Below are 13995 nucleotides of genomic sequence, written 5' to 3'. Positions count from 1 at the left end.
ATCAAATTTTATTTAAATAAAAAAGTCACCGAGCGAAAGGAGTGAGACTTCATTTTATTAAGGCTTCGACTAAGAAGAAAATGGGAGCTAGGAGTAGGTATACATACGTATGAAAGCGCCACATGCACTAAACTCTTAAAATAATCATATGAAAAAGATGGAAGTGCTTGGAATAATAAAAATGGAGAATAAAAAAACTGGTAATTATCCTCATGTACAAGCCACCATCAGCCTCCCAAATGCAAAATGAAAAAGGATAGACACAAGCATTGTACTGAAAAGTGTTTTGGGAAGTACTCTAGCTCGACAGAATACCAAAGAACTTTTTTGATTGTGCGTGGAAAGTTTACACAGCATCAGCAGATAACAAAACTTATTACACATTTTGATCTTCACAAGTCGTGAGGAACTTAGCAGGAGCGTAACAATTTCCAACATTCAGATCAGTCTCACTTAGTGCAAACAAACATAAATATAGATGTGGAGAACCTAAGTGAGGGGATGTTTGGTAAATGCAACTTCAAGAATCACATAATTGACCGAGATAACTTCAACAAAGACTATCAAATATTTGCAAGTTTTTACAGACGAATCTCCAGTTAGCGTGGCCGTGACGAACTCTAGCTCAAGTCCCTTCACTGCCGTCAACATGACTCAAGAAATCGTAATGACACGATTGCAAACAAACCATACCCCGGCCGGGATTGAACCCGCGGTCATAGTCTCAAAACTCCAGCCCGTCGCGTATGGTGTAGAAATATACCTAGTTGGACGAATCTTATGTGGCTAGCTGGTCTAGTGGCTAACGCGACGGGCTGGAGTTTTGAGACTCTATGACCGCGGGTTCAATCCCTGCCGGGGTATGGTTTGTTTGCAATCGTGTCATTACGATTTCTTGAGTCATGTTGACGGCAGTGAAGGGACTTGAGCTAGAGTTCGTCACGGCCACGCTAACTGGAGATTCGTCTGTAAAAACTTGCATTTGTGGTCACAGTGGTGCCTGTGCTAACCTATCAAATATTTCTTAGGAAACTGTTCGAAGTTCTGTGAACCCAAACTAATGCAGAGAAAAGCTGAAGGTCACCACCAAACATCCACCACACTGTGTACGGTCACTACCAAACATCCACCACACTTTGTATGGTCACCACCAAACATCCACCACACTGTGTGTAAGGTCAGCACCAAACATCCACCACACTGTATGTCAACACGAAACATCCACCATACTGTGTGTATGGTCAGCACTAAACATCCACCACACTGTGTGTATGGTCAGCACCAAACATCACCACACTGTGTATGGTCACCACCAAACATCCACCACACTGTGTATGGTCACCACCAAACATCCACCACACTGTGTATGGTAACCACCAAACATCAACCACACTGTGTATGGTCACCACCAAACATCCACCACACTGTGTACGGTCACCACCAACCATCCACCACACTGTGTACGGTCACCACCAAACATCCACCACACTGTGTACGGTCACCACCAAACATCCACCACACTGTACGGTCAACACCAAACATCCACCACACTGTATGGTCAGCACCAAACATCCACCACACTGTATGGTCAGCAAACATCCACCACACTGTGTACGGTCACCACCAAACATCCACCACACTGTATGGTCAGCACCAAACATCCACCACACTGTATGGTCAGCACCAAACATCCACCACACTTTACGGTCAGCACCAAACATCCACCACACTGTGTGTATGGTCAGCACCAAACATCCACCACACTGTGTGTATGGTCAGCATCAAACATCAACCACACTATATGGTCATCACCAAACAACCACCACACTGTGTGTATGGTCAGCATCAAACATCCACCACACTGTGTGTATGGTCAGCATCAAACATCCACCACACTGTATGGTCAGCACCAAACATCCACTACACTGTATGGTCAACACCAAACATCCACCACTGAATGGTCAGCACCAAACATCCACCAATGTATGATCAGCACCAAACATCCACCACACTGTATGGTCAGCACCAAACATCCACCACAGTATATGGTCAGCAACAAACATCCACCACAGTGTATGGTCAGCACCAAACATCCACCACAGTATATGGTCAGCAACAAACATCCACCACAGTGTATGGTCAGCACCAAACATCCACCACAGTGTATGGTCAGCACCAAGCAACCACCACACTGTGTGGTCAACACCAAACATCCACCACACTGTATGGTCAGCACCAAAAATCCACCACACTGTATGGTCAGCACCAAACATCCACTACACTGTATGGTCAACACCAAACATCCACCACTGTATGGTCAGCACCAAACATCCACCACATCGTATGGTCAGCACCAAACATCCACCACAGTGTATGGTCAGCACCAAACATCCACCACACTGTATGGTCAGCACCAAACATCCACCAGTGAATGGTCAGCACCAAACATCCACCACACTGTATGGTCAGCACCAGACATCCACCATACTGTATGGTCAGCACCAAACATCCACCACACTGTATGGTCAGCATCAAACATCCACCACACTGTATGGTCAGCACCAAACATCCACCACACTGTATGGTCAGCACCAAACATCCACCACACTGTGTGTATGGTAAACATCAAACATCCACCACACTGTATGGTCAGCACCAAACATCCACCACACTGTATGGTCAGCACCAAACATCCACCACACTGTATGGTCAGCACCAAACATCTACCACACTGTATGGACAGCACCAAACATCCACCACACTGTGTGTATGGTTAGCATCAAACATAAACCACACTGTATGGTCAACACCAAACATCCACCATACTGTGTGTATGGTTAGCATCAAACATCCACCACACTGTATGGTCAGCACCAAATATCCACTATACTGGGTGTATGGTCAGCATCAAACATCCACCACACTGTGTGTATGGTCAGCATCAAACATCCACCACACTGTATGGTCAGCACCAAACATCCACCACACTGTATGCTCAGCACCAAATATCCATCACACTGTGTGTATGGTCAGCATCAAACATCCACCACACTGAATGGTCAGCACCAAACATCCACCACAGTGTATGGTCAGCATCAAACATCCACCACACTGTGTGCTCAGCACCAAACATCCATCACACTGTGTGTATGGTCAGCATCAAACATCCACCACACTGTATGGTCAACACCAAACATCCACCACACTGTATGGTCAGCATCAAATATCCACCACACTGTATGGTCAGAAACCAAACATCCACCACAGTGTATGGTCAGCACCAAACATCCACCACAGTGTATGGTCAGCACCAAACATCCACCACAGTGTATGGTCAGCATCAAACATCCACCACATTGTATGGTCAGCACCAAACATCCACCACTGTGCGTATGGTCAGCACCAAACATCCACAACACTGTATGGTCAGCATCAAACATCCACCACACTGTATGGTCAGCACCAAACATCCACCACACTGTATGGTCAGCATCAAACATCCATCACACTGTATGGTCAGCAAACATCCACCACACTGTACGGTCAGCACCAAACATCCACCACACTGTGTATGATCAGCACTAAACATCCATCACACTGTATGGTCAGTAAACATCCACCACACTGTACGGTCAGCATCAAACATCCACCACACTGTGTGTATGGTCAGCACGAAATATCCACCACACTGTATGGTCAACACGAAACATCCACCACTGTATGGTCAGCACCAAACATCCACCACACTGTATGGTCAGCATCAAACATCCACCACACTGTATGGTCAGCACCAAACATCCACTACACTGTATGGTCAGCATCAAACATCCATCACACTGTATGGTCAGGAAACATCCACCACACTGTACGGTCAGCACCAAACATCCACCACACTGTATGGTCATCACCAAATATCCACCATACTGTATGGTCAGCATCAAACATCCACCACACTGTGTGTATGGTCAGCACCAAACATCCATCACACTGTATGGTCACCACGAAACATCCACCACACTGTATGGTCAGCGCCAAACATCCACCACACTGTATGGTCAGCACCAAACATCCAACACACTGTGTGTATGGTCAGCACCAAACATCCACCACACTGTGTGTATGGTCAGCACCAAACATCCACCACACTGTGTGTATGGTCAACACGAAACATCCACCACACTGTATGGTCAGCACCAAAACATCCACCACACTGTGTGTATGGTCAGCACCAAACAACCACCACACTGTGTGTATGGTCAGCATCAAACATCCACCACACTGTGTGTATGGTCAGCACCAAACATCCACCACACTGTGTACGGTCACCACCAACCATCCACCACACTGTGAACGGTCACCACCAAACATCCACCACACTGTGTACGGTCACCACCAAACATCCACCACACTGTACGGTCAACACCAAACATCCACCAAACTGTATGGTCAGCACCAAACATCCACCACACTGTATGGTCAGCAAACATCCACCACACTGTGTACGGTCACCACCAAACATCCACCACACTGTATGGTCAGCACCAAACATCCACCACACTGTATGGTCAGCAAACATCCACCACACTGTATGGTCAGCACCAAACATCCACCACACTGTATGGTCAGCACCAAACATCCACCACACTGTATGGTCAGCACCAAACATCCACCACACTGTATGGTCAGCACCAAACATCCACCACACTTTATGGTCAGCACCAAACATCCACCACACTGTACGGTCAGCACCAAACATCCACCACACTGTGTGTATGGTCAGCACCAAACATCCACCACACTGTGTGTATGGTCAGCATCAAACATCAACCACACTATATGGTCATCACCAAACAACCACCACACTGTGAGTATGGTCAGCATCAAACATCCACCACACTGTGTGTATGGTCAGCATCAAACATCCACCACACTGTATGGTCAGCACCAAACATCCACTACACTGTATGGTCAACACCAAACATCCACCACTGAATGGTCAGCACCAAACATCCACCACTGTATGGTCAGCACCAAACATCCACCACACTGTATGGTCAGCACCAAACATCCACCACAGTGTATGGTCAGCAACAAACATCCACCACAGTGTATGGTCAGCACCAAACATCCACCACAGTGTATGGTCAGCACCAAGCAACCACCACACTGTGTGGTCAACACCAAACATCCACCACACTGTACGGTCAGCACCAAAAATCCACCACACTGTATGGTGAGCACCAAACATCCACTACACTGTATGGTCAACACCAAACATCCACCACTGTATGGTCAGCACCAAACATCCACCACATCGTATGGTCAGCACCAAACATCCACCACACTGTATGGTCAGCACAAAACATCCACCACACTGTATGTTCAGCACCAAACATCCACCACAGTGTATGGTCAGCAACAAACATCCACCAGTGAATGGTCAGCACCAAACATCTACCACACTGTATGGTCAGCACCAAACATCCACCATACTGTATGGTCAGCACCAAACATCCACCACACTGTATGGTCAGCATCAAACATCCACCACACTGTATGGTCAGCACCAAATATCCACCACACTGTATGGTCAGCACCAAACATCCACCACACTGTATGGTCAGCACCAAACATCCACCACACTGTGTGTATGGTAAACATCAAACATCCACCACACTGTATGGTCAGCACCAAACATCCACCACACTGTATGGTCAGCACCAAACATCCACCACACTGTATGGTCAGCACCAAACATCCACCACACTGTATGGACAGCACCAAACATCCACCACACTGTGTGTATGGTTAGCATCAAACATCCACCACACTGTATGGTCAACACCAAACATCCACCACACTGTGTGTATGGTTAGCATCAAACATCCACCACACTGTATGGTCAGCACCAAATATCCACTATACTGGGTGTATGGTCAGCACTAAACATCCACCACATTGGGTGTATGATCAGCGTCAAACATCTACCACACTGTATGGTCTGCACCAAATATCCACTATACTGAGTGTATGGTCAGCATCAAACATCCACCACACTGTGTGTATGGTCAGCATCAAACATCCACCACACTGTATGGTCAGCACCAAACATCCACCACACTGTATGCTCAGCACCAAATATCCATCACACTGTGTGTATGGTCAGCATCAAACATCCACCACACTGAATGGTCAGCACCAAACATCCACCACAGTGTATGGTCAGCATCAAACATCCACCACACTGTGTGCTCAGCACCAAACATCCATCACACTGTGTGTATGGTCAGCATCAAACATCCACCACACTGTATGGTCAACACCAAACATCCACCACACTGTATGGTCAGCATCAAATATCCACCACACTGTATGGTCAGAAACCAAACATCCACCACAGTGTATGGTCAGCACCAAACATCCACCACAGTGCATGGTCAGCACCAAACATCCACCAGTGTATGGTCAGCATCAAACATCCACCACATTGTATGGTCAGCACCAAACATCCACCACTGTGTGTATGGTCAGCACCAAACATCCACCACACTGTATGGTCAGCATCAAACATCCACCACACTGTATGGTCAGCACCAAACATCCACCACACTGTATGGTCAGCATCAAACATCCATCACACTGTATGGTCAGCAAACATCCACCACACTGTACGGTCAGCACCAAACATCCACCACACTGTGTATGATCAGCACTAAACATCCATCACACTGTATGGTCAGTAAACATCCACCACACTGTACGGTCATCATCAAACATCCACCACACTGTGTATGGTCAGCACGAAATATCCACCACACTGTATGGTCAACACGAAACATCCACCACTGTATGGTCAGCACCAAACATCCACCACACTGTATGGTCAGCATCAAACATCCACCACACTGTATGGTCAGCACCAAACATCCACTACACTGTATGGTCAGCATCAAACATCCATCACACTGTATGGTCAGCAAACATCCACCACACTGTACGGTCAGCACCAAACATCCACCACACTGTATGGTCATCACCAAATATCCACCATACTGTATGGTCAGCATCAAACATCCACCACACTGTGTATGGTCAGCACCAAACATCCATCACACTGTATGGTCAACACGAAACATCCACCACACTGTATGGTCAGCGCCAAACATCCACCACACTGTATGGTCAGCACCAAACATCCAACACACTGTGTGTATGGTCAGCACCAAACATCCACCACACTGTGTGTATGGTCAGCACCAAACATCCACCACACTGTGTGTATGGTCAACACGAAACATCCACCACACTGTATGGTCAGCACCAAACATCCACCACACTGTGTGTATGGTCAGCACCAAACAACCACCACACTGTGTGTATGGTCAGCATCAAACATCCACCACACTGTGTGTATGGTCAGCACCAAACATCCACCACACTGTATGGTCAGCACCAAACATCCACCACACTGTATGGTCAGCATCAAACATCCACACACTGTATGGTCAGCACCAAACATCCACCACACTGTGTGTATGGTCAACACGAAACATCCACCACACTGTATGGTCAGCACCAAACATCCACCACACTGTGTGTATGGTCAGCACCAAACAACCACCACACTGTATGGTCAGCATCAAACATCCACCACACTGTGTGTATGGTCAGCACGAAACATCCACCACACTGCATGGTCAGCATCAAACATCCACCACACTGTATGGTCAGCACCAAACATCCACTACACTGTATGGTCAGCACCAAACATCCACTACACTGTATGGTCAGCACCAAACAACCACCACACTGTATGGTCAGCATCAAACATCCACCACACTGTGTGTATGGTCAGCACCAAACATCCACCACACTGTATGGTCAGCATCAAACATCCACCACACTGTATGGTCAGCACCAAACATCCACTACACTGTATGGTCAGCACCAAACATCCACTACACTGTATGGTCAGCACCAAACATCCACCACACTGTATGGTCAGCACCACATATGACAGGGTGGGAACCCTGTCATATGTGGTATTTTGCCAAGGAGGGGAGTTGGAAATGAATGGTTGTCCAGGGTAATTGGTGTCAATTGCTGGCTGGACAAATACTGTAAGGAAAATGCGGTAACATTCATTGTCAACTGGGACCTCTTCTATGGCAGAAATGAAATGTATGCCAGGGATGGGGTTCACTTATCTAGGTATGGGGTGGGAGCACTGGCAACTGCAGTGGAGGGAGCAGTTAGGACTTTAAACTAGGAATAGTTAGTGGTATGGGTTTTGGCAGGAAAACAGTGAAGTCCCAGTGTAGTAATATTACGAGTTCTCGGGGAACTAGTAATAAGCAGAACGAGGTAGATATTGAAAAGCCAGGGACTTTGGGTGATAAGGACAGTAATAGGTTTAGTAGAAAAACAGAAATGAGCAGGAAGGGTAAAGAGAAAGGAGAGTCTTTCAATGTTTATTATGCTAATTGCCGTAGTGCTAGGAATAAGATGGACGAGTTGAGATTAGTTGCTAGTGCAGGTAACATTGATGTATTTGCCTAAACTGAGACGTGGTTTAATTCAAAAAGTCGGGACATGCCTGCGGAATGTCATATTCAGGGTTTTAAATTGTTCCAAGTTGATAGAAGTATCGGGAAGGGGGGTGGGGTGGCATTGTATGTCCGAGATCGCTTGAACTGTTGCATAAAAACGGGTATTAAGTCTGAAGTAACACATACAGAGTCTGTTTGGATAGAATTTTCAGAGGGGCATGAAAAAACTGATTTTAGGAGTGATATACCGTCCCCCAAACTTAGATAGGGACCAAGGGAGACTACTATGGGAGGAAATTGTTAACGCCACAAGGCACGATAATGTAGTAATTCTAGGAGACTTTAACTTTAGTCATATTGATTGGAATTTCTTGACTGGGAATTTAGAATCATACGACTTCTTAGAAGTAGTTCAGGATTGTTTTTTGAAGCAGTTTGTGACAGAACCTACAAGGGGAAATAACCTGCTTGACTTAGTTATGGCAAACAATGAATCCCTTGTTAATAATTTAGAAATTTCAGAGGAACTGGGTGCTAGCGACCACAAATCAATTACATTTAGCATTGAATGGAAGTACGATAGTAGCGATAACTCGGTAACAGTCCCAGATTTTCGCTTAGCAGATTACGATGGGCTTAGAGGACACTTATCATCTGTTGACTGGGGTAACGAAGTGAGCTATCAATATGACAGTTTTCTGAACGCTATACATGATGCTCAAAGAACGTTTATCCCATATAAAGAAATTAGATCAAATAGAAATGACCCAAAATGGATGAATAATAGGCTCAAATATCTACTAGGGCATAAGAAAGGAATTTATAGGCGTATCAAAAGAGGTGAGGGTCATCTTATGAATCAGTATATTGACATTAAGAGGGACATTAAAAAGGGGATAAGAAAAACTAAAAGGGACTATGAAATTAAAGTTGCTAGGGATTCTAAAACTAACCCAAAAAGTTTTTTCCAGGTCTATAGAACAAAAGTTAGAGATAAGATAGGTCCCCTTAAAAATAACTATGGGCACCTTACTGACAAAGAGAATGAAATGTGCTCGATTTTTAATAATTATTTTCTCTCAGTTTTTACACAGGAAGACACTAACAATATTCCAGTAATTAATTTTTATAGTGGGCTAGAAGAGGATAAATTATGTAACATCACAGTCACTAGTGAAATGGTTGTGAAGCAGATAGACAGACTGAAGCAAAATAAGTCGCCGGGTCCTGATGAGGTTTTTTCAAGGGTTCTTAAGGAATGCAAAATGGAACTCTGTGAACCATTAACTAATATTTTTAATTTATCTCTTCAAACAAGTGTAGTGTCTGATATGTGGAAGATGGCTAATGTAATTCCTATTTTTAAAACAGGGGACAAGTCATTACCGTCAAATTACCGCCCAATAAGCCTGACCTCAATTGTAGGCAAATTACTAGTCAATTATAGCTGAGATTATAAGAAGCCATCTCGATAAGCATAGCTTGATTAATGATACTCAGCATGGATTCACAAGAGGCCGGTCTTGTCTAATTTATTAACTTTCTTTAGTAAAGCTTTTGAGGCTGTTGACCACGATAAAGAATTTGATATTATTTACTTAGATTTTAGTAAGGCTTTTGATAGAGTTCCGCGCCATAGACTGTTAAAGAAAGTGGCAGCTCATGGCATTGGGGGAAAAGTGCTCTCGTGGATCGAGTCATGGCTCTCTGACAGGAAGCAGAGAGTGTCCATAAATGGGGTTAAATCCGAGTGGGGATCTGTAACAAGTGGCGTTCCACAGGGATCAGTCTTGGGCCCGTTGTTGTTTATAATATATATCAATGATCTTGATGAGGGAATTACTAGTGATATGAGCAAATTCGCCGATGACACAAAGATAGGTAGGATAATTGATTCAAACGTAGATGTTATGGAACTTCAGGAGGATTTAAACAAACTCTTATTCTTGGTCAGAAAAGTGGCAGATGCAGTTCAATGTAGATAAATGCAAGGTTCTGAAGCTCTGGAGTGCCCATAACCCTAGTACTTATAAGTTAAATGATGTAGAACTTAGCCATACAGATTGCGAAAAGGACTTGGGGGTTATGGTGAGCAGCAACCTTAAACCAAGACAGCAATGCCTAAGCGTACGTAATAAGGCAAATAGATTACTGGGATTTATATCAAGAAGTGTAAGCAACAGAAGTCCAGAGGTCATACTGCAGCTTTATACATCATTAGTAAGGCCTCACCTAGATTATGCAGCTCAGTTCTGGTCTCCATATTACAGAATGGACATAAATTCGTTAGAAAACATTCAGCGTAGGATGACTAAATTAATACAAAGCATTAGAAATCTTCCTTATGAAGAAAGATTGAAGACTCTTAAGTTACATTCACTTGTTAGACGAAGAATGAGGGGAGACCTGATCGAAGTGTATAAGTGGAAGATAGGTATTAATAAAGGGGATATTAATAAGGTCTTGAGGATGTCTCTCCAAGAGAGAACCCGCAGTAATGGATTTAAATTAGATAAGTTTAGATTTAGAAAGGACATAGGAAAGTATTGGTTTGGAAATAGGGTAGTTGATGAGTGGAACAGTCTACCTAGTTGGGTTATTGAGGCTGGGACTTTGGGTAGTTTCAAATTAAGGTTGGATAAGTACATGAGTGGGAGGGGTTGGATTTGAGTGGGACTTTCACATCAGAGCTTATTTCTTGGGTGGCATTGAAAATTGGGTTGGGCAAATGTTTTGTTAGTGGGATGAATTGTAAAGGACCTGCCTAGTATGGGCCAACAGGCCTCCTGCAGTGTTCCTCCTTTCTTATGTTCTTATGTTCACACTGTGTGCATGGTCAGCATCAAACATCCACCACACTGTGTGTATGGTCAGCACCAAACATCCACCACACTGTATGGTCAGCACCAAAGAACCACCACACTGTGTATGGTCAGCATCAAACATCCACCACAGTGTGGTCAGCACCAAACATCCACCACACTGTATGGTCAGCACCAAACATCCACCACACTGTATGGTCAGCACCAAACATCCACCACACTGTGTGTATGGTCAGCATCAAACATCCACCACAGTGTGGTCAGCACCAAACATCCACCACCACACTGTATGGTCAGCACCAAACATCCACCACACAGTGTGGTCAGCACCAAACATCCACCACACTGTGTGTATGGTCAGCATCAAACATCCACCACACTGTATGGTCAGCACCAAACATCCACCACACTGTGTGTATGGTCAGCATCAAACATCCACCACACTGTATGGTCAGCACCAAACATCCACCACACTGTATGGTCAGCATCAAACATCCACCACACTGTATGGTCAGCACCAAACATCCACCACACTGTATGGTCAGCATCAAACATCCACCACACTGTATGGTCAGCATCAAACATCCACCACACTGTATGGTCAGCATCAAACATCCACCACACTGTATGGTCAGCATCAAACATCCACCACACTGTATGGTCAGCACCAAACATCCACCACACTGACACGGTGATAGCCAGGAGTGCTTGAGGATATCCTCATTGCCCTTCCTAAATCTACTATCACTAGCTACCAACCCAGTGACATCCAAGTTGTATATTAGCATGTCTGTATGTATACCTGTTGTATTCCTATTATAAGTTGATAACCTGAACAGTGAGGTTGTTGGTGCTGTTAGCACGCAGTCCAAACCAATGTAGCACGTCCTAGATGACTAGGTATACTGCCTTGAGGACCTTATTTAGTTCCCCCTTGAGCAGCTTAGTAATACCTGTTATTTATAGAGGAAGATTACTGCATGATATATATATATATATATATATATATATATATATATATATATATATATATATATATATATATATATATATATATATATATCAACTTATATGTGCATTATACAATAATTACCATACAGACGTACATTATGTACATGTGTACATGTATGTTCATTAAGATACAATGGGCGTGTATTACAATACAACAACGGCACCTCTCAGTGTTTATAAAAATACTATAATAAAATTCCTTTAGTTTTCAATTATCCCATCTATATTTTCACTGACATACGACCTTTATACTTCAAAGATTTTAGTCCTTAAAATCTATAAGCTATTTTTTTTTTTAAATATTACCTAAAAAATTATTTCTACCTTCGTTCCTGCATTGTTTTTACATATGCTGGTAGCAGGTTAAATAGTGGTAGACCAAGGATGTTGACACAGTACCGATGTCATCTTTTTCACTGCGAGACAGTAATGCACAGGTAGGAATAACCTCAGCCCAGCTTGAAAGAATTTAAACTTTAATTAAACCTGCCAAAGCTACTGTACCTCTGGTGATATGATCAATGATATCCACATCGCCCTGTTGAAGTCTCCCAGCTCTGGTTGACACCATTCATCACTTGATGCAAGAAACTCATCTTGCCTGACGTAATATGACAGGGAAACACAGATAGGTTTTGATCGCACTATGTAATTCATACTGAGTAGCGTAGCAGTACAATGTCTTGATGTACGCACGATATTTCTCTGGTGTACACACTGCACTAGTGTACATACACACTACTAGTGTTCACACAGTCCTAGTATACACACCCTGTCCTAGTATACACACCCTGTCCTAGTATACACACCCTGTCCTAGTATACACACACTGTCCTGGTGTACTCACACTGTCCTGGTGTACTCACACTGTCCTGGTGTACTCACACTGTCCTGGTGTACTCACACTGTCCTGGTGTACTCACACTGTCCTGGTGTACTCACACTGTCCTGGTGTACTCACACTGTCCTGGTGTACTCACACTGTCCTGGCGTACTCACACTGTCCTGGCGTACTCACACTATTGCTTTGTACCTGGTGTGTGAACTACTGTACACACACTACATTAGTGTACACACACCCTGCCTTGTCGTAAACACACTTCCCTGGTTCACACACTAATGCCCTGGTGTGTACACAGTGCCCTGGTGTACACACAGTGCCCTGGTGTACACACAGTGCCCTGGTGTACACACACACAAATAAAGTACAAAAAAATTGACGTCACACATTACCATTTTCTGGTGTTCCGGCTGGTGACTCACCTGGGAAGAGAAACTAAATTTAGAGACAGATTGTCTGAGTGTGCAACAACATTAGACCAAGGATCTCTGTGATGACACGTACATAATCCCCCACCCACCCCCATTTATCTCTCCTCTTTCTCTCTCATGTATACAACCTACTGTACGCACCAACAGTACCTGAATAACAGTCATAATGAAGGTAAGAGTTAAGAGCTGTGGCTTGGGGCTCTCTTCAGTAGTTACAGCTTGTGCCATTTATTTACAATTAAAAATATAATCCACACTATAGTGGCTACAAAAATTCACTATTAGCCCATAATTTGGAGAGGAAACATTAGGCTATGCTTGAGGTAGCCCTCGACCATTAT

The 13995-nt window shown here is 44.2% G+C and overlaps 1 protein-coding gene across 4 annotated transcripts in view; it reads right to left on the bottom strand.

Annotated features, from left to right (window-relative positions):
- LOC128698195 (proton channel OtopLc) overlaps positions 1-13995 on the bottom strand; it is a 1090877-nt gene that overhangs the window by 641093 nt on the left and 435789 nt on the right. Inside the window, exon 2 of one of the 4 annotated variants that reach the window (XM_070098675.1) lies at positions 13616-13645. The exons of the other annotated variants lie outside the window; for them this stretch is intronic. Coding sequence (XP_069954776.1) covers positions 13616-13645 — 30 coding nt within the window. The remainder of the gene's footprint in view (positions 1-13615; positions 13646-13995) is intronic. 4 annotated transcript variants of the gene reach the window in all.

This window comes from Cherax quadricarinatus, chromosome 63 (genome assembly GCF_038502225.1).
Source record: "Cherax quadricarinatus isolate ZL_2023a chromosome 63, ASM3850222v1, whole genome shotgun sequence".
Classification (NCBI taxonomy): Eukaryota; Metazoa; Arthropoda; class Malacostraca; order Decapoda; family Parastacidae; genus Cherax; species Cherax quadricarinatus.
This window is presented reverse-complemented; position numbering and strand designations above follow the sequence as displayed.